Source organism: Dermacentor albipictus, chromosome 5, assembly GCF_038994185.2.
Source record: "Dermacentor albipictus isolate Rhodes 1998 colony chromosome 5, USDA_Dalb.pri_finalv2, whole genome shotgun sequence".
Classification (NCBI taxonomy): Eukaryota; Metazoa; Arthropoda; class Arachnida; order Ixodida; family Ixodidae; genus Dermacentor; species Dermacentor albipictus.
The window spans coordinates 50,083,331-50,107,932 of record NC_091825.1 but is presented as its reverse complement, the minus strand read 5'-3'; the positions used below and the strand labels follow the sequence as shown (position 1 = coordinate 50,107,932).

General features: G+C 46.0%; 2 protein-coding genes across 2 annotated transcripts in view; one reads left to right on the top strand and one right to left on the bottom strand.

The window, feature by feature from the left end:
• The window catches only part of LOC135899222 (glutamic acid-rich protein-like), a 57,633-nt gene extending 45,568 nt beyond the window's left edge, over positions 1–12,065 (bottom strand). Inside the window, exons 1-3 of the mRNA XM_065428488.1 lie at positions 11,709–12,065; positions 10,477–10,613; positions 372–513 (exon numbers count right to left, since the gene is read on the bottom strand). Coding sequence (XP_065284560.1) covers positions 372–513; positions 10,477–10,613; positions 11,709–11,724 — 295 coding nt within the window. The 5' untranslated portion in view covers positions 11,725–12,065. The remainder of the gene's footprint in view (positions 1–371; positions 514–10,476; positions 10,614–11,708) is intronic.
• Positions 12,066–12,185: 120 nt separating this feature from the next.
• Positions 12,186–24,602, top strand: part of LOC135899220 (F-box DNA helicase 1-like) — a 170,647-nt gene continuing 158,230 nt past the window's right edge. Inside the window, exon 1 of the mRNA XM_065428484.1 lies at positions 12,186–12,955. Within this exon, the coding sequence (XP_065284556.1) occupies positions 12,472–12,955 (484 nt within the window). The 5' untranslated portion in view covers positions 12,186–12,471. The remainder of the gene's footprint in view (positions 12,956–24,602) is intronic.

The window sequence follows — 24,602 nt, the reverse complement described above, 5'->3', positions numbered from 1 at the left end:
GCTCACGTCATTGTTCTCTTTTGACGTGCATCAAATAGGGAAGAAATGCTGGCGCACTTTTAGAAAGACAGCTGAACACACAAATATGCCGATCCAATGCAAAGTCGGAATAGAAATGATGCAAAGCATGTTCGAGTTAGCAAAGTAGCAAATGACACATGCACATAGGCTTCATTTAAACAATTTCTGTTTAGAGAGATTCTACTGTACTTACCCACCTACCATCCACAACATTGATTGCTAAGTGTGAAACAGTATAGTTTTATCAGTTTAGCATGACTCAATATTTGATTACGGTGCTCTCTTATTATAATAGGTGATGGTGTGCTGCAGGAGCAATGTAACTATATGTGCAGGGCTTCTCTTCCCACCTCGGTACTGGGGTGCCTCGCTGAAAGCCTTGGTGGCTGTCTTTAGGATGGTGCGCTTACGATGCTCGAAGCTCTGGATGTGGCACGTATACTGGGCAACCGTGAAGAACTTGCAGTCGCACAGCTTGCACTCGTACTCGCGCTGCATGACAGGCATGACAGAGAGGCCAAGGTAACATCAGTCAACAAGGAGTGACCACCCCCAACAAACAGTACGACTACACATAAGTAAGCCACATGACATCCTATTTGCAAAATTGTATGCACTGAAAAATTCAGAACCTGACAGCACATACACAAAGACAGTGAGACAAAAATATGAAAACTCTTTAGACACGTACATGTGCGGCACTGTAAAGTGCGAACGATCAAGCCAACAGGACAATTTGACACACAAGAATGCTGTTCCCACCTTCATTTTAGCTGTAGTTAAATAATCCACCAGGAAGAAAGTAAACTGTGCATATGTCCTGGGGCCCTATAACGCAACACTATTTTAATATGTTTTTATTCCAATCTCCTAACATCAAATTTACGAAACTGCCGACGCAAGCATCGGGCGGTGACCTGCAGCGTTGCCTGAACTGCCCAATCAAACGCTCTCCTAGTTTATAGGAGATATCGTCTGTTTCCTTTAAAAACTAATAACATTGCCTACATAGAGCAGTTTTTCTTATCTAATTGGCTGAAAAGAGGCGAGGAGCCTGCTTAAGTGGAGAGTGTTTTGATGGGGTCGAGCCAGCATACTGAAAATAGATAACTGGATGAAAAGGGAGGTGCCGGCGTCTGCGATTGGTCCCTTTCCCTTACTTAGCTTGTGGTGGCTTGCCTAAAATTGCGACGGCGTGCAACAGACATTTAAAAATGCTGCTAAGACGGATCCTCAGCAAATAAGAGTTGGCACAGCAATGCTGTATAGGCACGGAAAGGGCCAGATAACGTTATACAGCCCCGCGAAAAGTTGTTTTATGCAAATAAACCAATGCGCTCCAGTAGGTGCGAGTAGCTGGAGCCTGAGCGATTGGCGGCAGCCATCTTTTATTCCTTTTGGAACGGGGCAGTCTCTGGCTATTCAGAAAAAAATCCAGTTTTGTTCGGCATATTAATGCACCTTTAATGCGTACACGTCATTTTTACGCAATGAGTTTTCAGTTTTGTGACGTCAAGTGATAGACAGGTGAAATGGGTGCAGCCTGAAACCTTATGACCAATAGCAGAGGGTTAATTGCAAAAAGATGTCGCATCAGGAATAATTATTTTTCTTTTGTTCAGTCAAATCATACATAATCAGTGTGTACACGTCATGTCAGATTGGAAGCTATTACGGTTTTCATGACGTCGTATGACAGACAGGCGAAGTGAGGGTGGTTCAAAAAAGTTTTTGACCAATCATAGAGAGCTGATTGCAGAACTGGAATAGAAAAGTTTGGAATAGTTTTATGCTATAGCGCCCCTGTTCTACTTCCTTCTATCTTCATCTCAGGAGCACCACCGTCATTCATGGTGTTGTCTATTATCTATAAAATGGAGTATAAGGTGTGATGTGCATGTGCCAGAGGAACCATGGTTGGCACATGACAGACTGCACTTGTATACTGTGACTTTACACTGCTTTTCGACGTTCTGCTTTTTCCCGTGGATTTTGCCTCGCTTCCTTAAACATATACTAAAGAGAAACATTGTATGAGCTTACACTGAGAAAGTACTATTTCCCGAATTGATTATCGTTCATTTCACCGCAACAGATTGACTACTAAGAACAAAAATAAAGGCCAAACATACTTATATATAATTTCATGTCGAAACTGCAGCGCCGGTATGGCAATGTGATGTCGCAGATTTCGAAATATTTTCTCGTATTTTCTAAATATTTTCTCAGAAGATCAGACCTTGGCACCTTCAGAATACTACAAGGTAGTCCACCTTTGACTATAAGCTGCAGCTGACCAGAGCAGACAGCTGTAAAAAACTATTCAGTCACCTCGAGGTGGCATGGGAATTTCGAGGTGGTATCAGCACCTGTAATTAAACTTTTCCATCTTTTTTGACTTATAAAGCTACTTCTCACGGCATGCATGACTTTTCTTGAACTCCAGAAGTGAAATTTACTAATATAGACCAATTTACAAATATAGCTTCAATTGGTTTTCTCTTCAGTGTCCCTTTAAACAATATGTGCTCCCCTATTTACACATATGTGGCTGTATTTTCTTACAACAGCCAAAGGCTTGGCTTGCCTGCGCAGACAAGTTGCCACGTGTACTGAAGGGTATAAGCTCCTCATGTACTGAAGGGTATAAGGAAGATGAAAAGAAAGTGTCATACTCAGAGCATGGTTACACATGAATGCGCGGAGCTTCCTCAAACTGATAATTTTGCACATTTTGTTATGGACAATTGGTGACTGGTGACCTATTCTGTGCACTTTCGTGTTTTGTGTCTCGGTCTCCTAGCCTTTAATGCATATGCTCTACAATTTAGTCAGATGTGTTGCTCGGTGAGTTAGCTGAACACTAAGGAATGCGTAATAGCGCTACAAGGAAAGAAAGAGGGAACGCAGAACAGAAAGAAACACGGTGAGTCGACCTGCCAAGCGAAGGATCCCGGACTCATCGTGATATGAACCGAACCGCTGGAGTGTAATGTCCGTTCTGCTGACATCAGGTCCAAATACTTGATTTTGTGTTCAGCGCATCCAAAAAATTTCAGCCTCTTGTATTTCAATGGCATCTATACGTCCTATCTTTTTGGCGTCTGTGTACCAGCAGCATCTAGTAAATCTTCGCATCCATGCAGTTATACGTATCAGTCGGTTATAAGAGCCGTAGTCGTTGATGTTAACAATTGTAAGTACTGGTTGAACAGCTGCTGTCAAACACGTAGTTTCTTCTAGGTTGACTGTATCTTCGGTGCATCAAGGCTTGTCGAACATGGTCTCAGTGTTGAGAAAGCTCGGTCGTTTTCAACAAATTGAAGTTACCAAGAGCTGCTCTGCTCTGCTGTAAATCAACCGGATTTCGATTGCAAGGAAACTGTCTCCATATGGCTTGGACAATGTCTCCGCATGCTCAAATCAGTTAAGGGGAGTATCTCTGCAACTTGGCTTGCTACGAACTACTTGCAGCTTTTTACTGAGTGGGGCAGTCAATTAATCATGATCATAGAGTCAGTCCACATAACTGTTTCAACGTATGCTAGGTTCAGGGCATGTTTCACTGTTGCAGTAAGTCATGCTGCAATGAGAGCCACCAGTTCTAATTGTGGAATAGTCATGTTTTGTAGAGGTGCGACACTCGACTTGTGTAGCAGTAGCTGAACTGTTGCAACTCCCTTGAAGTCTAAAAGTAGATAACGGCACCGTACATAATAGGGTTAGCGTCGCGGAAGGCGCAAGTAGTAACCCATAAATTCTTGTCTGGGAGAGATTGGCCAAAACATCTCTTAACTTCGAGATGATTGACAGGTGCGAGGTCTGCACTTCCTTGTGCAACCTCTGAAGTCCTTCGAAATTTTTGCAGGAAAAACTTTTTGTAGGTTTATAAGTGTGATGACCCTAATATGGGGGCAAAGGTTCGTGTACTCAAAAGGTTCTGGTGATTCTCTTAGGCGGAGCCTACGAGAACCCAATTGAAGACAAAGCCGTTCGTTTCGAACACACACACAAACGTTTAATGGAGCTAAAGAAGGCTAAAAAATAAATAGAAGAAAATAGCAAACATAAAAGAAACACTCAAATACACATCAAGACACACATTTGGGGCTAGTATGGAGCTAAGTAGTGTGCGAGTCCAGGCTTGCCACGACGGCAGGGATACATAACAGTCTTGAAGCTGCGACAAGCTGGTGAAAGGAGTGGCGCCGGTCTCACCAAAGGTCGTGGTCTAAGTTGGTTGACCGGGCGACCGGAGCTGGCCAGCTCTGTCTCGGAGAAGTAAACCAGGCGGCTTGGTGGCACGAGCAGACGGCGGCGGCATTCTGGCCGGGCAGCTGGGTGTAGAGCTCGGGCCCGTAGCCCGACTGCTCTTGTCCTGCCCACGGGCACAGAAGCTCGAACGCCGGCCTCGGGCAGCAGGGGACACGACAGACGGGGGTGGCGTTCTGGCCGGGCAGCTGGCGTAGAACTCAGGCCCGTAGCCCGACTGTTCTCGTCGTGCCCACAAGCACGGAAGCTCACCGGCCTTGAGGAGCTGGCGGCACGCTCGGGTCGACGGGCGACGCACAGGAACAGGTTGGCAGGAGGCCCCGGAACCCGACGGCCCGTCTTCAACGCCCGCTCCGGTGGTTGACCTCCTTCTGCCATCGCTTCCTGGAACTCTCCTGTCTCCCTTGCGTTTCCCCTCGTTCTGCCAGTGCACCACGCTTTTTCTTCTGATCTGGCCGATTTGGCATTCTCGGATTGGCTGCCTGACTCCCCGTGGTCTTTCCTAATTGGTTGCTTTTCTTCTTTTTGTTGTTTTTCATGCGCCGTGCGGTCTCGTGCCGGGCGCTCTTCGGCGTCGTTGTTTTCCTTCTTCCAGCATGGAATCCGCCTCGGCGCGTGCACTCCTTGTCGTCTGCTCCTGACCGTCCCAATCACCGCACCATGTCGCACACCGCACGTCACAATAAGATGGCACATGTGTCCGTTAACAATCAGTGAATATAGTTCTAAAGTTCTATAGCTATGTTTTAACTCTTATTAGTTATCGATAGGCCGCTGATGACACAGCTAGCTACTGTACAACTGATGATTCTTTCCGTTTTACCCGTGAGATAGCTCTGAAGATATTTCATTTTTTTTATATCGGTGAGATATCGGTTCTTGTGAATGATAGACTCAAATTGCCAAATGATCCGAAAATTCTGGCCATCTAATGGGGTGGCCGTAAAACTTCAGAAAAACAAGCTTAGGTAGCTTAAGCTCTGCGTGTATTTGATGAGAGTCATCGTGGGAAGACACATTGTCTTTGATTGGAGCGGGCATAAAATGCGTCCAGTGAGGGACTACACGAGAACAATACATTCTTTATACTGTCCGACGCTTCGGAGCTCCTCCTCAAAGTTATCATCGGTAACCTGCTGTTCTACTTGGTTATCGAGGTCTGTAAGCATAGCTTCCTTCATTTTAATGAAAGTAGCATTCCGGGCAAGTTGGTAATCTATTACTCGAGTGTTATTGTGCAACAAAAAAGACGCATCTTTCTATTACGTCCGTGTCTTTTTTGTTTGCCAATAATACTTGAGTTCCTTCATCTTCAATATGCTAAGATGGTTAGACAGCTAGTGTTGGTTTAGTCTGCATAAGAGTTGTCATGTCAATGATCCTGGTGACTGCCACTTGAACAGTAGCATGTTTTTGTTGCAGTATTTCCATGTCGCTGTGTCATGAATTGGAGGCCTCGTGATGATGTGCATCATTCTTTCTTTCTGTAGCAGTGTCACTGCGAGGAACCCTCAACTGTAGATCTCAGCTGGTCACGGCACCATACTGTTGAAAATCAGAAAGTAGAGCCGACATAGAGAATGTCTTCTTTATTTGATGCTTGCAAAAACAACAAAATGAAATGTAGGTGCACGCTTGTGTCTGTGCTCGCTTGTAGCTTCTCTTGCAGAGCATATTATTTAACAAAAGGCCAGAGAAGTTAATACATTATCAGGCTGTAAAATACAGCCAAACTTCAGTATAATGAACTTCAATATAACGAAATTCTCTGTATAATGAAGTCTTTAACTTTTCCTAACCTCTTGTCTATAGAACACCATGTAATTAGAACCTCAATATTACGAAGTGTGTTTGTTTGCAATTGCAATATAACGACATTTCACTTCCACAGCAAAGGAATGTCGAGACAATAAATGGAAGCTTCCACAGATGCAGATGGTCAGAAGGAGGAAGAAAGCAGGCATAGAAGGAAAGACAGGGAGGTTGGCCCTTTCTCAGGCTGGTTGGCTACCGTGTGCTGGGGAAAGGGCTAACGGGAGTAAAAGATAATAGAAAAAAACTGTCTAAATTATTGATATACAAGCGACCGCTCGCAAATGCACCTCTCAGAATGTGTGCAGTGCGACAAGAGCGACCGCTGAACTGAAACCACATCATGTTCCGCATAAAGTCCAAGTGCGATAAGATCCTATCTCGCCCCGCGCACTTTGTGCTTTAGGTGTGATTGAAAGTGTGCGAGAGCGAGAGAGAAAGATGGTGGCTTCATGCACGAGTGCCGAGGGGCGGGGAAAAGTTGGTGTGTGTCTCGGCAATGGCTGCGCATGGCTGGAAATGCGGCTGAGTGCATATGCAGCCGCGCACACTGCTTTAGAGGTAATCTGCCACATGTGCAAAGAATGGGGGTGCCAAGACGGCGTGGAATTATGTAAGCTGTCTTCCTGCGCGTTTAGTATTGAAGGTTGCTTAATTCGTTGACCTGCTGAAGCAAGAGGCAGATGAAGCATTCGCTCCCTGCCGCCAGTGCTTTTCATGATAGCATCGTCCAAGTGCGGGTGAGACTATCAGCCACAGGCGCGGAGTGCACGTGAAAGCATGGCCAGCTTCACGTAATTCGTACCGCCTATGTGAAGAATAACCAATGGCCCTCAGTCCACAGCAGCTGCGGAGCACCTGACCAAGGCGGCTTTCAGACCTGTAGCGCAGCAGAGGGTGCTACAAATCTCTGGACCCGGACAGGCCGCCAATGGAAACTGACCCTTGCAACGTTTAACACCCGAACCCTCTCGAGTGAAGCTAGCCTAGCAGGACTCTTTGAGGAACTATCAGGCATTGTTTGGGATATCATTAGCCTTAGTGAGGTTAGAAGAACTGGTGAGGCCTATACAGTGCTGACAAATGGTCACGTCCTTTGCTATAGGGGACTACCAGATAAGCAGTTTGGAGTAGGGTTCCTAATCCATAAGGACATAGCGGGCAACGTTGATGAATTCCACAGAATTAATGAGAGGGTAGCAGTAGTCGTAGTAAAGCTGGATAGGAAGTATAGAATAAAGGTAGTACAAACCTACGCTCCAACCTCCAGTCACAATGATGAAGAAATAGAAGTTTCTTGAAGATCTTGAATTAGCAATGCGAAAAATACAAACTCAGTATACTGTAGTCATGAGCGACTTCAATGCAAAAGTGGGAAAACAGCAGGCTGGTGAACAAGCGATTGGTAACTACGGTGTGGATTCTAGGAACGCTCAAGGAGAGATGGTGGTAGAATTCGTGGGAAGGAATAAGATGCGAATAATGAACACTTTCTTCAGCAAAGTGTTGGAACAAAAAGTGGATCTGGAAAAGCCCTAATGATGAAACAACAAATGAAATTGATTTCATACTTTCTGCCGATCCCAGCATAGTGCAGAATGTAGAAGTGCTGGGTAGGGTAGAGTGCAGTGATCATAGGTTAGTGAGGGCTAGAATTTACCTCAATTTGAAGAGAGAAAGGGTAAAATTGGTCAAGAAGAAATAGGCCAACATAGATTCAGTAAGGGTAAAACCAAACCAATTGAGGTTGGCACTGGCAAACAAATATGCAGCCTTAGAACAGAGAGATGGAGATGACACAGAGGCAATGAATGAAATCGTAACTAGGCTGGGTTCAGAAGCAGCAATTGAAATGGGAGGTAAGGCATCAAGTAGGTAAGCTCTCCCAAGTAACAAAGGACCTAATAAAAAAATTACAAAGAATGAAAGTCTCCAACCCCACAGATCAGATAGAATTCGCGGAACTGTCAAAACTGATCAACAAGGTGAAAATAAGTGATATTCGAAACTATAACGAGAGAAAAACTGAGGAAGCAGTAAAAATGGACGTAGCCTGAAGTCTGTGAGAAGGAAACTTGGCATAGGACAAACCAAGATGTATGCACTGAAAGACAAGCAGGGTAATATCATCAGCAATCCCAAAGATATAGTAAATACGGCAGAAGAATCCTATACTGACCTGTACAGTACCCAAAGCAGCCACGATAACTCCATTTGAAGTAGAATTCAACAGGTTACAGGCTCCTTCTATAACTAGCGATGGAGTTAGAAGGCCCTTGCAAGATATGAAATGGGGAAAAGTGGCAGGAGAGGATGGACTACCAGTCGATTTAGTCAAAGGTGGAGGAGACTTAATGCTTGAAAAACTAGCGCCCCTTTATACGAACTGTCTATCGACTTCAAAAGTTCCATTGAACTGGAAGAATGCCAACATTATACTAATCCACAAAAAGGGAGACGTTAAAAATTGAAAAATTATAGGCCCACTAGGTTACTTAAAGTATTAGATAAAATATTCACCAAGATACCCTCCAATAGAAAAAGGACAACACTGCACTTTAGTCAACCAAGAGAACAGGCAGGTTTCAGGAAAGGATGCTCTACAATGGATCACATCCATGCAATCAATCAGGTAATCGAGAAATCTGCAGAGTACAATCAGCCTCTCTATATGGCTTTCATAGATTACAAAAAGGCATTTGATTCAGTAGAGATACCAGCAGTCATAGAGGCATTACATAATCAAGGTGTATAGACCGCTTACATAAATACCTTGGAAAATATCTACAGAGATTCTACAGCTACCTTAATATTTCACAAGAAAAGTAGGAAGATACCTGTAAAGAAAGGAGTCAGACAGGGAGACACAATCTCTCTAATGTTATTCACTGCGTGCTTGGAAGAAGTATTCAAGGTATTAAACTGGGAAGGCTTAGGACTAAGGATCAACGTAGAATATCTTGGCAACCTTTGATTTCCCGATGACACTGTTCTATTCAGCAACAATGCAGACGAGTTACAACAAATTATTGAGGATCTTAACAGAGAGAGTGGGGTTGAAGATTACTATGCAGAAGACACGGATGATCAATAGCCGGGCAAGGTCACAGGAGTTCAGGATCGCCAGTCAGCCTCTACAGTCTGTCAAGGAGTACGTTTACCTATGTCTATCTAGGACTCACAGGGGACCCTGATCATGAGAAGGAAATTTAGAGAAGTATAAAAATGGGTTGGAGCGCAGTCGGCAGACATGTCAAATCCGGACTGGAAGCATACCATTCTCATTAAAAAGAAAGGTGTGCAGTCAATGCATTCTATCGGTGTTGAAATTAGGGCAGAAACTTGGAGACTGACAAAGAAGCTCAGAAACAAGTTAAGGACCACGCAAGGAGCAATGTAACAAAGAACGTTAGACGTAATTTTAAGAGACAGGAAGAGAGCGGTGTGGATCAGAGAGCAACCAGGGATAGCCGATATTCTAATTGACATTAAGAGAAAGAAATGGAGCTGGGCAGGTCATGTAATGCACAGGTTTGATAACTGGTGGACCATTACGGTTACAGAATGGGTGCCAAGAGAAGGAAAGCACAGTCGAGGATGGTGGAAGACTAGGTGATGTGATGAAATTAAGCAGTTCGCAGGCAAGGCACCAGCTGGAATCGGTTGGCGTAGGACAGAGTTAATTGAAGATCACAGGGAGATGCCTTCGTTCTGCAGTTTCGTCAAAAGAAGTTGTTTTCTCATTCAAACTTGCTTTTTGCGATTGCCTGATAATTGGAAAAATTATACGACCCCTTCTCGCGTAGAAACATCAATTGGCGACTGTACTTAGTTGCATAAAAGGTCATATTTCAATACAACAAAATTTCGATATAACGATGCAAATTGTCGATTTTACCTACTTCATTATATTGAGGTTTAACTGTACATAGCAAGCACGCAAACACATAGCAAGTGAGTGCTGTGCAATGTGAGAAAACATTGTGTTGCATTATGCATCATCTTGTGTTGTGTTTTGTTGCCTGTTCAACATGTGTTTTATGTTGGCAGAGGCTCGGACCTCTCTCAACACTCCGGCGATGTCAAAAGCTGCCATCGTAACATCTTATGTAGACCCCTAGGAGTTGCTTAGACCTGCTTGTTTTGTTCTTCTTCTGGGGAGAAATTTTATGGCCATCATATTAAACTTTTGTGCAGGCCCAAAGACACCCTCCTTTCTACAACATGTTTCGCTATTTCACTCAGCTTTGTGGTAGTACTTTATTGATATTTTACAGTAGGCTGGGCATGTGTAAGAAGGAAAGCGAGGGGGGTGGTGCGAGAGAATGAGCAATTGCACTGGGTAACAGATCCTCACCAGGCAGCACTTACCCCCTTCTCGTCGTCTTTGAACTTGGCCTTCTTGGGCTTGCTCGCACCCTCCTCCTCCCGTCTTGGACTTTTCTCACCTTCACGCTTGGGGCTCTTGCTACTCCCCTGGTTGGAGTCCTGGCCAACGTCTGAAGGATCTGCACATCATGGCGTATGCTTAAACATCTATAGGTGAGCTAACGTTATTCTAGCCAGTTTTTTGGGCTGCAATAAGTTAGCTATACCAAGTGAGCAGAATTATCATTTTGCTCGTCCTTAACAAGCAAGTGTTAATGAGCCTAATGTAGTCTGTGACAGCTTTTCTGAAACTGCAGCTCCCCCACTCCCTTCTTTTTAAACTTTCTGATGGCTTCTCATTTCTCTAATAACTGAGTACCTTCGATGATGCAGGACTGAGCTGAATGCAGCAACCATTTTGAGTGACGCGTAATTATGATGCACCTCCTTACTTTATTATTCCTTTATTTCCTAATACACTTATGAATCGCAGAGCGGTTCAGCATTATAAGGTTAGAGCTACGGTACGAGAGATGGCACTACTCTGCACCATCAGTGGCACTTGCGATTAAAGGGGCAATGGTCGGGGCACAAACACAGCAGAAAGTGATTGCAATCGTGTTACCTAGGCTATTGTGTGGGGAAAAATTTTTCTAAATTCTTTCTCCATCACAATGTGGCCGCTGTACAACTGACAGTTGATATGCTGACCATTTGATGGGCTTTTACATTCTGGATGGACTTTATATTCAGTCACGCAATGCGTATTGAAGGTTTTCAAAGTTTAGCATAGACCACCGGTGGTTCTTTAACTTGCACCTGCATCTACATACACCCAAGCATGCTCTAAATACAAATCTAAGTACGCAGCTGAACAGATTGTTTAGAGAACTCTCAAGGAATCAGCACGACTGAACGTCGGAACAGGGGGCAACGGCCCTGTCAACTATCACTGCCAGCACCATTTTCGCGGCTGCTTTTTCTCCGAGTGCCAATTTGTACGCGGCCACCACTACGGAATCAAGAAAGGCGACATCAAAATGAAAGTGGCTGGCGCTTGAGAAAACCCGTTTACCAAGAAGCAGCGCTTATTTCAGTGAACAGCCCTGTGTGCAGGTTTAGAGGAAACTGCAAATAACAATGTTCAGCAAATTCTGCCGGACTAAACGTAAAGTTAAAGGCGAAAAGCTGTTTGCAAGCGCGCAGTCCGCCATAGAAAATCGGCAGTAACTCACCCTCTTTGACCATCATGAAAAGGCGACGCTTCAAAAGCAAAATAATGGGAACTGCGTCAACGTTTCAGGACACCAATTCGAAAAGCACAGCGCTAACACGATGACAGGACTCGCAGGGCCGGCACACAGATGAGCATTCGACGCAATCACACTGCAAGTATTCGCCTAGTGAAAGCTCAGAATGGTTTGGACATTGCCGCAATATTTTCTGCACAGAGGTGAACGAGCCAGCCCTGCGTTTACACAAACGTTTAGTCACGGAAATGTGCATATAAATATGACACCATGAAACTAGTGGCCGAGGAAATCCATAGTGAAAACATGTGAAAACCTCTCTGCTCTGCTAGCTCGGCTGAAGACCAAACTCATCTGGCTTGACTCGGCTGGGCATTGGCTCCGTGCGACTGCGACATTAGATTTTGAGCTTTTTGCAGGGACCTCTTTGCGGGTCAAACCCGCGGTCAAACAAAGCCAACAAGTGACAAGGCAGTAGGCGCGGATCGCGGATCCACGGTGTGGATGCGTTTGGACTTTTGATACTTTTGGGCATTGTTTTGGCACCTCAGCAGATCGGTTCGTGTTGTTTCCGAAAGTCCGTGCCCGTGGGTGTTCGCTCGATGACTTGATTTGAAGTATTTTAGTGCTGGACGAGCTGGTGCGGGCGCGCGGCAACTTTGATTGATTTGACGGCGATCCTACGAGGCGAAAGAAAGAAACGAACGCGTCTCGATGTCGCCGTATCAGTGACTGAGGGGTAGGCATCATGTCCGACGGCGGAGGCAAGCGGTCGCTGCGCCTGAACTACCTGGACTGTCAGGCGCACTCCTCGACCAGCCAAGGGTCGGCCCCGCTCGTAGATCCCAGCACGGTCCCGAAAAGCTCTCGCGATCCTCACCGCGGCCTGTACCCGCGACCCAACCGGCGTACGAAAACCGAACCAGGCGGGAGCGGCTCTGCTTCCGAGGGACCATCGCAGATCCCCACTTTCCAAAAGGCCAGTTCGCTGCTGAAAAACAGCGGGCCCTCAGTCGGCTCGCACGATGATGTGCGACCCTTACCGCAGGACGAGCGACGTCCTGCTAAGAAGCCCGCCGCCACAACTCAGGCCAATAAGATCACGGGATACTTCGAGGCGACCCGCAGAACCAAGAGGCCGCGTTCGCCGTCTCCGTATCCTGCGTCTCCTTCCGCAGAGTGGGGTGCCGAGGAGAGCCAGCCCGCCTGCCTGTCAAAAGATCGGCTGCAATGTATGTCTTCTAACTGGCTGCCACCTTGCGCTGTTGCATCGTTTTCCAGTGTTGGAGCCGTATTATTGTTTAAGCTGATTTCCTCGGTGGGTAATCGCGCCTGTCCACCACGGGGCAAGTATCGGGTGCTGCTGGAAAGGGACATTGGGTGCGGCACTCTCAAGAGTAGAGAAAAAGTTGAGGGAAATATGGATCGAAGGGAACGGAAAATGTCAAAATCAACCAAGACATTTTAGTGAGCGAACGCCTTAATACATAGCAGACCCTTAACAACAAAGCGCACAGATCTATGACTATAAAACAGTTCAAGAATGTTTCGGGGTAGCAAAATAAAGTGACAATACCCTCTTCCTTCAACAACTATCAACAATGATTGAGGTACTGCCGAGATATGTCTAAGTTCACACTGGTTTTGTAGTGCATGTTGCCACCATTTCTCACAAATATTGCCACGTGTATGTTACCATTCAATCTCTTCAAGTCAATAACACAGTCAGACATACATTTGCTAAACATTACCGTTCATCTGTTCTGACGCTTCAAGATTCCAACATCTAGAATTTTTGTTGATCACCATGCCAGCTCTGTTGTGCCCTTTTTCTTGTGCAGTCTTGTTTCTCTTCACTCTCCTAAAGATAGCTACCAACATTTAACTAATTAAAATGCCATTGGCCACATTGATTTTTTTCCTGGAAGTGGATTATTGATTTTATCAAAGGTTCTGGAATGCATTTTTTTGTTGTATGATGTACAATGACGCAAATCAGTGTATTTGATGCATGCACATACTTTTGTGGTGAGTCTAGTGGTTGATACATTGGCCTTGTGATTTCACACACCTAGGAGGCCTGAATGTTTTGCCTTTTACTTGTCAGCCCAAACCCCACGAGAGTGATTCTGTGTGTGACAGCGACGAGCGACTACCTTGAGCGAAGAAACAGGCCGCTGGTGAACAGATCGGGTGATCGCTTGGTTCTGGAAATGTAGACTGCGTCGCCCGGAAGCGCTATGAGCAACTAGCCAATAGTGCGAAGCCGGCATTGAATGTACATTAGTCAAGTACTACTGATTGTCGAATGGAAAGAGGAAATGATTAAATTTTGATACATGCAAGGATAAGAACCTACTGCAAGACCTTTAGAAATATTTTATGCTGCTCCTTACAGTAGAAAACATCAACTTAACTTAATAAAGCACAGACTGCACCAGTTTCAGCGCATATTTGCTGCCCTCATACCGGCAACACCAGGGAGACATTGCTCAATGTCGTCACTCGCATGAAGAAGTATGACTTGTAGGCGATGAACAAACACGACAGCCATCTTCATCACGTCGCTTGTCGCGCGCAAGATCGGTTGCATAGTGCTTATACTAAGACAGATTGCACAAGGATCTACAATTATGTATCTATGTCAAACAATCTTTACAGGAAGTCTATAGGAGTCCTAGCTGAAAATCACAGCAAAAGTAAAATGTCATTCTTTCATTTGCATATGCCTTATAGCTGTCTGGCAATTTGTGTGCTCGGCCACCTTACATAGACCTCTGTTATCGGTCAGGTTTTGGAAATTGGCAGTGTGTATGACTATGTTTGAGTATGCCTCTTTTCCTGCTTTGTTTTTAACGTTTAAGATACCTTCTTAGCTTTGCGGTCATCGAATTTAACCTTGTGGCTTTCAGTTGCCCGTATCTGTAGAGCGTTGATGCTCTTTGAAGTAAAGTTAAAAGCTACTGTGCCAATTCCACAAAAACCTAAAGGCCTAACAGAGGAGCGTCTGCTACCAACTGCCAGCACTTTACTGCTGTTGGTTATCATTAGAGGAGTAACAGATATGTAGAGATATGGAACTGTGTGTAACCAGACCTGTCATTCCTCTGCCATTCCCTCTATTTACAGGCAATGGTACATATTCCTTGCCAAGTGGGGTGAAGAGATTTATGAAATGTCATTACTTGAACAACTTGCGAAGATTATGAAAAAACTTCTCCTGTCAGCACAGTGGGGTGTGAAATTAAGGGACACACCTGAACTGTTACATGGCATACGCTATATGACTGTTGCCAAATGACTCACTGTTGCCGGATGGTCCAAGGAGTTATGAAACTCAGTGCAGCCTAGCTCAGATAGTCTGCAAAAACTGACACATTGAGCATGATATACATCGAGCCTGATAGGGCCGATAGCAGTCTGGAAATTTGGACAAGATTGTATAGGATTGAATTTGAGTGTAATGTTACCACATTTTTGCAAATTGCTCAAAGGGACACTAAGAAGAAACACTAAACCACTTTAGACTGACAAAGCATTCTCTGAAAAGTCAATTTTCATTAATTTTGCTGTAGGTTAGTTATTAGATGAGGAAATGAAGGGCAAAGTTACTAAATGAAGCAGAGGCACTCAACTCTCCCAAACAGTTAGCTCTGCTGGCCTCTCTTCAACTCACTTTAAGCTTTCATTCGTGAAGAGGCTTAAGTGGTCCTTGTCATACCATTCACTTTGTCACTCAGAAGCAGTTCTTGAATTTTGCGTCGAAACTCTAATTTGAGTATGTCTTTGTGATGCCGCGCACTGTGAACTATTTTATGCTATGTGGGCCTCGTTAGCTGAGTAAAAGCTCGTAAAGCTTTCCAGTTCAATCTTTATCTCCTTTAGAATACAATGTAGTCCATCCTTACCATTGAACAATTAACCAGGCCCGAGCATATGCTGTCAAAATTTATGACATCGCATTGAGCTGGTGTGGAAACTTCAAAGCTTTGTCAGCACCTGTTTTTCGTTTAAGCAGCCTTTTGGGCTTGCCAATCCTTTTCTTGTGGTAAGGTTGGTGTTTTTAGTATTTGTAGACTGGTAGTTTACTAATACAGCTGAATACTTTTTTTTTCTTTAGTGGTTCTTTAGAAACCAACTGCGATGAAATCTCATATGAGCTTAATTTGTAAAAAATAAACAGTAGGTGTTGCCAAAGTAATCGCAGCGTGGCCTTATAGGGGCCTTAAAACACTTTTTGAACATAGTAAGAAAACATTGCCGATCTGGCGCAGAGGCTGCTGTGAACATATGAACCATATATTACTGCACCACATGTAGCAGAAAATTTACAATCCCCTGTCAAAACAGTGAAAAATTGCTTGCTCTTGTTTTCGCAATGTCATCATGCAGCATTATTGAAAGCAGCTGGACGCACCAATGCTATTGGCTGATTTCGTGATTGCGAGAGCATTCTCAGTATACATAATTGCTAATTTTGAGGTAAATAAATGAAAGATATATATGTCTGCAATCTCGAAAATACAGAAACACAATTTCATCTTTGCACTATGCACAGCTGCATCTGCTGTGCATGGCCTCCAAGATACCAACAGCATGCTGTGTTGTGGAGTCTTCAGCAGCCACCACGAGATGCCACAATGAACCCTTTTACCACCACGACACTCAACTTTTGGCCAGGGCTTTGCCCTCTTGGCTTCTCTGCTCTGTAGCTTCCATTGTGCTAGTGGAGATGTCCCGGACCAGAACGAATTTTTCTTCAACTGCAAGGCTTTTCTTTCAAGGAATCCATATGGTTTTCTTTTGTAGCAATTGCTACGATTTGGTGGATGTCTCGTTTTTCCTTTGTTATTAATTTACTTCCTGCCACCTTGCAGGTTTCCGCACAACTATTACATCAAGTTAAACACATATTGTGTGCAACGATCAACTTCTCACTTCAAAAATCTTCTTTCAGCAATATTGGCCACTAAATTTTAAAAAAAAAAGATTGTGGTTAAGGCTTCACACAGTTGTCTTAAAAAAAAAACATAAGCGGCTTCATTTTTCACTGCACAGTTTTAGATAGTTAAAATGACTGGGGCTCTTCTTTAATGAATTGGAGACATGGAAATTTTATTTCCTGTTGTAAAATTAGGTGTGTCATTGCTTGTCATGAAGCCGTGTGTATAGCTCTCACACATTTTTCACCCTTTACAAAGCTTTTGCGTGGGCGGAGTTTCAAGCTGACCATTGATAGGTGTAAAAAACCTTAAGAGAGAGGAATACAGTAGTATGCATTAGAGAGCAGATAAAGGAAGAAGTCTATAAAGTCTGTTCCTTAATGTTGATAGTTTGTATATTGTCCTTAAAGTTTTCACCTTCCACGCTTTCTTATTGTGTGCTTTGTGCTTTCTAATATAAGCATGCTGTATATTGCAAAGGAGACATGTTGCTTTAATTACTTATTTAAGTTTCTTTCAATGTATGCAATTGAATAAGTTAGTGGCTCTGATTACAGTATATCAAATAGATGTTCAGTATGCCGGTGTGAAGGTATATTTCCAGTTACTGCACAAAGCCACTTTGTAACCTATTGCTGCAGCATTGGGCGACTGAGGTAGAGAAAGAAGAAACAGAGTGTGCACACATTGGCTCAGCTGTACTCTGTGCTGGCTGCTTTCTCCCTGTGGCTTCCTTGTGGACCTCGTTTCGCTCTGTAAATAAACATCTTCATAACATCTTTGGTGGAAGTGCGGGGTAACACCTGAACAATCCTGGATAACCCAGCTCTACTGACTGTCCGACGGAGTAGACGCTTGGCTGGTTTATAACCACAAGCAACGAACATGGGCAATTCCAGAGAAGGCACTGACGACCCCACTGGCGGCGAACCAGACAGCAATCGTGCAGGGCAGGCTGGTTACTGGACTCCACTGTTAGAGCTGCCTACCTTGCCTGGGAAGGTGAACGAAGACATCGACGACTGGCTGAAACACTACAGAAGAGTGAGTCACTACGACCACTGAAGCACTGCAAAGCAACTCGATAATGTTTTGTTTTTTTTCCTCACTGGAACCACTCTCCTCCGGTTTCAAAACCACGACAACAAGCTGGGATAATTTTGTAGAATTCACCAAGTGCTTCGGGGACCCACTCTTTAAGAAAAAGAAGGCTAAGCAGACACTTGCCTGATGAGCCCAGTTACCTGCCGAAACTTGTACAACGTACACAGAGGCTGTTTTGATACTATGTGGAATCGTCAGTGCCACCATGACAGACGAAGACAAAGTAGGACATCTGCTTAAAGGAATCACTGAAGATGTTTATAATTTTCTTATAACGAAGGAGGATCTTAGTACTCCATCTGATTTGAAGAAACACTGCCAGGCATTTGAAGCGCTGAAAATTAGAGGGATTGGACGAAAGTACGGAATGCTACCTTTCGTGGAGTTGACAGGGAAACGTTACGCCCACTTGAGGTTTGTTCCGTTTCAGTTATGATTGGGGACCAGACATTTCAGAGTGAATTTACTGTGCTTGCACGTGCAATGCAAGATGTTATTTTAGAAATTGATTTTTTACGTGAGCGGGGGCAACTTAGGATTGTGGTACTGGCGCGATTTCTCTTTGCCCTGACGTGCGAACTTCAATGACAGATAACACCAGTGATTCCATGGGTGTTCTCTCTGTGTTGCAAGATGTGTGTTTGCCCCCTCAGACTGCAATGTCTGTGCCTGTCAACACTTCTCATCCTCGTACGGATTCTTGTTATGGTTTAGCCGAGCCTGATTATAACAACATGCCCAAGAAAAATGTGATAGTCCCTTGCTCCCTTGTTGTCACCACTGATAGTTTTACTCGTTTGTGGACAATGAACGTTTCAACCCAATCCATAACTTTCTTGCTAGGACTTCAACTGGCAAGTTTTGACGAACAAGCCATTGTCAGCGTTGGAACTGTCGAAATGGCAACTGCTAGTAAGAAATCCAACCCTGATTGCAGCCGTGATAATTCTGCTGACTTTAAGCATTGATTGACAAGTCGCTGTCTTTTAGTGAGCAGTGTCTGCTTCAAGGAGTGCTCACTTGCTGCGACACAGTGTTTGATTTTGCTCAGGACCAACGAGCGTCCCATACACAATTGGTGTCTCGTATGCAACATCGCATCCATACACGGCAAGCGACGCCAATTCGTCAGAAGCCTTATCGCTTTTGACCTCCAAAGAGAAAAGTCATTGCCAAGCAGGTCAAAGAAATGTTACGGAAAGGAGTGATCCAGGAATCGTGTAGTTCCTGGACTGCTCCTGTGATCATAGTCAAGAAAAAAAGGCAACTCATGGGCATTCTGGTTGACTATCACCGCCTAAACACCGTCACAAAGAAAGATGTGTACCTCCTACCATGAATAGACGATGCCGTCAACTGCCTCCACTGAGTGTCGTATTTCTCTTTCGTTTATTTACGGTCAGGGTATTGGTAAATTCGAGTGCACCCCTCAGACAAGGAGAAGACAGCCTTTGTAACACCCGATGGTCTCTGAGTTCAACATTATGCCCTTTGGCTTATGCAACGCTCCTGCGACATTTGAGTGATTTATGGATACCTTGCTCCATGGACTCAAATGGGAAATTGTCGTGTGCTATTTAGACCACATCATTATTTACGGCCGGACATTTCACAATCAGCACCTGTCTGTCATTCTTGACTGTATCCAGCAAGCTACCCGCCGTGGTTGCTCAGTGGCTATGGTGTTCTGCTGCTGAGTGCGAGGTCGCGGGATCGAATCCCGGCCTCGGCGGCCGCATTTTGATGGGGGCCAAATGCGAAAACACCCGTGTACTTAGATTTAGGTGCACATTAAAGAACCCCAGGTGGTCGAAATTTCCGGAGCCCTCCACTACGACGTGCCTCATAATCAGAAAGTGGTTTTGGCATGTAAAACCCCATAATTAATTTTTTTTTTGTATCCAGCAAGCTGTTCTTATTTTTAACTCCAAAAAATCTAGTTTCGGTGAGTGTCAAGCCTTCATACCAGGCTTTCTGGTCGACAACGATGACATACGACTAGACCCCGAAAAGCTAGCAGTGGTCCGTGACTTTCGACAGCCACACACGGGGAAAGACCTGTGAAGTTTTTAGGTCCTTGCTCATATTTCTGGCACTTTATCAAGAATTTCGTACGGCTTGCCTCTCCCCTTACATCTCTCCTTCACAAAGACACCCCATACTTGTGGATTGCCGACTGCAAGTCTGCATTTCAACAGCTGAAATTTTTGCTGACTTCTGGACCGGTTCTGCAGCATTTTGATCCGGAGGCATCAACTGAGCTGCATATTGACATCAGCAGTGTGGGTGCTGGCGCTGTGCTTGTTCAGATCTGTGGTGGTCGCCAACATGTCATTGCCTATGCTAGTCGAACACTTACAAAAGGAGAGATAAACTACACCGTTACTGAACTCGAGTGTCTAGCAGTCGTCTTTGCCATTCAGAAGTTCTGTCTGTATCTGCAGAGCCGCACATTCACGATAGTGACTGACCATAATTCAGTCTGTTGGCTCATTGGGCTGCGCAACCCGTCTGGCCAGTTGGCCCGCTGGGCATTGTTAATGCATTTTCTGCCTTCAAGATTTTTTCAAGATCAATTTTGTGTGTAAGCAGCCTGTTTCCACTGGGAATCAATGCAAGGCAGAGCATTTAATAGGATGCAATTATTTTTGCATTTATAACTTGTTGTGAATCAGCATGCGCCGCTGACACGTATTTGTTTGTTAGATTCACCGGCCATGCCTCTTGTGAATCGGCAGTGGCTGCGGCTGACGTCATAAGATAAGGACTATAAAAGCAACACTAACCTTCAATAAAGCGTCCGTTCTTTGGCAACTGCTTCTCGAGTTACTTCAGTGGCGACGAGGCTGCCCACCACCGGGCCGTGCCTGCTCCATGGCGGCTCACGCCGGACCACCGGGTTTCGACGAAACGGAAGACAGTTGGGATGCCTACCAGGTGCGTCTGCAGTCTTACTTTGAAGCCTATGATATCGTCGACTCGAAGAAACGACGAGCCCTGCTAACGGCAGCCTTAAGCACGGCAACAGTCGGCATAATAACGGTACGGTGCGTGCCGGCGAAGATTCAGGACCTTACCTATGAGAAGCTGCTTGAACTGCTGGCAGAACACTTTGCGCCACAGGGCAACGAAATAGCGGAGTCTTACAAGTTCTTCACCAGATGCCAGCGTCCCGACGAGTCAACGAAGGACTTCATTGTGGAAATTCGGAAGAAGGCCTGCAGTTGCAACTTTGGCGAAGCGCGGGACAGGATGCTACGAGACAGACTTGTTTGTGGTCTACGTGATGCCGGCGTTCGTCGGAAGCTTTTGGCCAGACCTTCTCTGACGCTGAAAGAAGCCGAAGATATAGCGTTAGCAGCAGAGATGGCAGCTCTCAACGTTGATCACATGGAGAGCACACAGGATTATGGCGACGTCCATGCCGTGAGGAGCAAGGTGCAAGGTCAACCGTATTACCACAAGACTCATCCGAGCACTTCTCGACCAAGCGAAGACGTCGTTTGCCCGTGCTGTGGTAGCACTAAGCACAAGGCAGCAAAGTGCAAGTTTCGCCGGGCGGAGTGTTTTCGCTGCCGACGTAAAGGGCACCTAGCTAAGATGTGTGTATGGAAACAAAGGGTGGCCCTTTGTGAGAAGCATTCTTCAGAGAGCGACGGCAACGAACTTTGTCTAATGAGTTTGTACACTACGTCGGTAAACTTGGTCAAGCCTGTGGTTCGCACCCTCTGCTGGAGCGGCGGAATTCCGCTGACAATGCAAGTGGACACCGGATCGCCTGTCTCCATCATTATGTGGAAAACATACTGCAAGCATCGGAATGCCTGGCCTGCAATCCGCGAGACGTCCTTGAAGTTGTCCTGCTTTCTTGGCAAGCTGCCCGCGAGGGGTCAGCTGAAACTTCCGGTCTCGTACGCGGGAAAGACCCTAGATGACACTCTAACCGTACTGCAATGCGATGGCCCGAACTTGTGCGGGCGAGATGTCATCAGCGCATTTGAGCGTAGCGGAAGGCCCGTCTTAAGCATTCTCGGCGAGGAAACCTCCGGTGAGCAAAATGTCCCTGACAGTACTTTGGTTAGCGCACTCTTAGAGGAGTTCGGCGATTTGTTTACGCCAGGTCTAGGGCTAATTGATGGCCCCGCAGTCCATTTGCGGTTGCGGGAAAATGCGTTGCCGCGGTTCTGCAAAGCACGTTCTGTGCCGTATGCAATGCGGGAGCAAGTGTCAAATGAAATAGACAGGCTTGTTAAGCATGGCATTCTCTCGCCTGTCGACAGTGCGGAGTGGGCCACACCTTTGGTTCCCGTTATCAAAAAGAATGGTTCCATTCAGTTGTGTGGTGATTTTAAAGTGACCGCAAATGCTGCATGTGTCACGGAGCAGTACCCATTGCCAAAAATAAGGGATATCTTTGCAAACCTAAACGGTGGTGAAGTATTCAGCACCATCGACTTGAAGGATGCTTACAGTCAGCTGCCGCTTGACGAGGAAACGAAGAAGATATTGGTTGTAAACACTCCGAAAGGCCTGTTTTGCTTTAATAGGCTTCCTTTTGGTGTAGCCTCTGCCCCTGCGATTTTTCAGAGACGTATGGATGGCATCCTGCAAGGCATTCCGGGCATTCAAGTATATTTGGACGATGTGGTAGTCGCGGAGAAACGCGGCAACTGTGAGACGCTGCGTGAAGTTTTCAGACGTTTCCGGCAACACGGTGTGAAGCTGAATCCGCAGAAATGCAAGTTCCGACAAGCAGAAGTTGAATTTCTGGGACATCGTATAAATACGAACGGATTGTTACCTAAGATGGACAACATTGCTGCAATAATGGAAATGCCGAAGCCAACCGGTGTTGCGGAACTACGGGCGTTTTTGGGCTTCGTGACCTACTACCACTCATTTCTGGGAAACTTGGCTACTGTTCTAGAGCCACTGCATGAACTGCTAAGAAAGAACACACGCTGGCAGTGGGGAGCGAGACAAGATAACGCGTTCCGAGCAACAAAGCGGCTGCTAGAGGAAGCTAAGTTCTTGGCGCACTACGATCCAAGTAAGCCGCTTATCTTGGAAACCGATGCGTCGTCGTGTGGCGTCGGCGCAGTGCTATATCACAGAGTAAATGGGCAAGATCGACCAATTGGGTTCCGGTCGCGAACGCTTTCAGCTGCTGAGCGTAATTACGCGCAAATTGAAAGAGAGGCATTGGCAGTTGTCTTCGGGGTTACAAAGTTCCGGGAATATCTGCTCGGGAATCATTTCACGCTTGTGACAGATCACAAACCTCTTCTGAGCCTTTTCAGCCCCGACAAGCCCGTTCCCGCCATGGCCGCTGCCCGGATTCAGCGTTGGTCCCTCTTGCTGAGCGCCTACAACTACAAAATCCAGTTCAAGCCAGGAAAGACGTTGATTCCTGCAGACACCCTCAGCCGTTTACCGGTGCGGCAGGAGCATAACAACACTAAGGCGGCAGAAGATGACGCTCGTGAGTACGTTCTTCTGACCGATCACCTCAATACCTGTCCTCTGTCGGCGAGTGACTTGGCTAAAATGACTGTTGACGACAGCGACCTCGCGCAAGTCCGCAATTACATTCAGAATGGCTGGCCACGGTACTTGCAACCGTACTTGAGCCGTTGCGCGTGTACATGCACAGGAAAGACGAACTGACGTACAGCCATGGAATTGTGTACTGGGTCCATCGAGCGGTTATTCCAACAAGTGCGCGGCAGTCAATGCTGCGTATGCTGCATGATGCACATCAAGGGATAACGGCTATGAAAAAATTGGCACGTTCTGTTTTCTGGTACCCAGGGCTCGATCGGGACATTGAGAAGCTGGTGAACGCGTGTCCAACATGCATAGAATGGGGCAGCATGCCTCCTGCCCGACAACCCGTGCCTTGGCCGGACACAGAGGAGCCATGGTCTAGGGTCCATGTCGATTTTGCGGGTCCTGTGGAAGGTAGCATGTTGTTGATCGTGGTTGATTCCCATACGAAATGGATCGAGGTTACCGCCATGAAGACCGCCAGTTCGGCAAAGACAATTGAAGCACTGCAGACTATGTTCAGCCGGTTCGGTTTGCCGAGGACCCTGGTAACGGACAACGGGCCGCAGTTTACTAGTGAAGAGTTCAGGACATTTATGAAGCGCAATGGCATCGCTCATTTGCGGACAGCTCCCTACAAACCGCAGTCTAATGGCCTGGCGGAAAGAGCAGTACGGACTGTCAAACAGGGGTTAAACAAAAACACACGCGGCAGTTTGCAAGCTCGGCTGGACCACATTCTTTCGCATTATCGGCGCACTCCCTTGACAAATAGGCAAACCCCAGCTTCTATGCTTCTCGGATATCAGCCACGTTCTTTATTGCACAACGTCGTGTCACGACCATTCCCTTCTGCAGGTGCGTGCAACAGTGGCCAACCGCTGAGCAAAGACGTCTGGTTCAAGAACTACGGAGTGGGTGACAAATGGAAACCAGGCTCGTTAGAGTCCACCGAAGGCTCGCGAATGGCAACGGTAAAGACAGCAGATGGGGAGCAACATCGCCGCCACCTCGACCAGCTAAAAACCAGGAGGACCAGCGTGGGAGGAGAAGAGATGGAACCCGAGGCCCCCGTGCAAGCAGCAACGACTAAAGGCAGCCAGAACGCAGCGGCAGACTCACAGTCTCAAGGACACGACAGCAGTCACAGTCAGGCTCAAGTAGGTACCGACATTCGAACGCCGTCAGACGGGCGGGCCGAAGCCGAGGTTGCTACCAGCGAGCCGCAAGTGACTGACCGGGCTGAAGTGACACTGCGTAGGTCGAAGCGGAAGCCCCGGCCCCC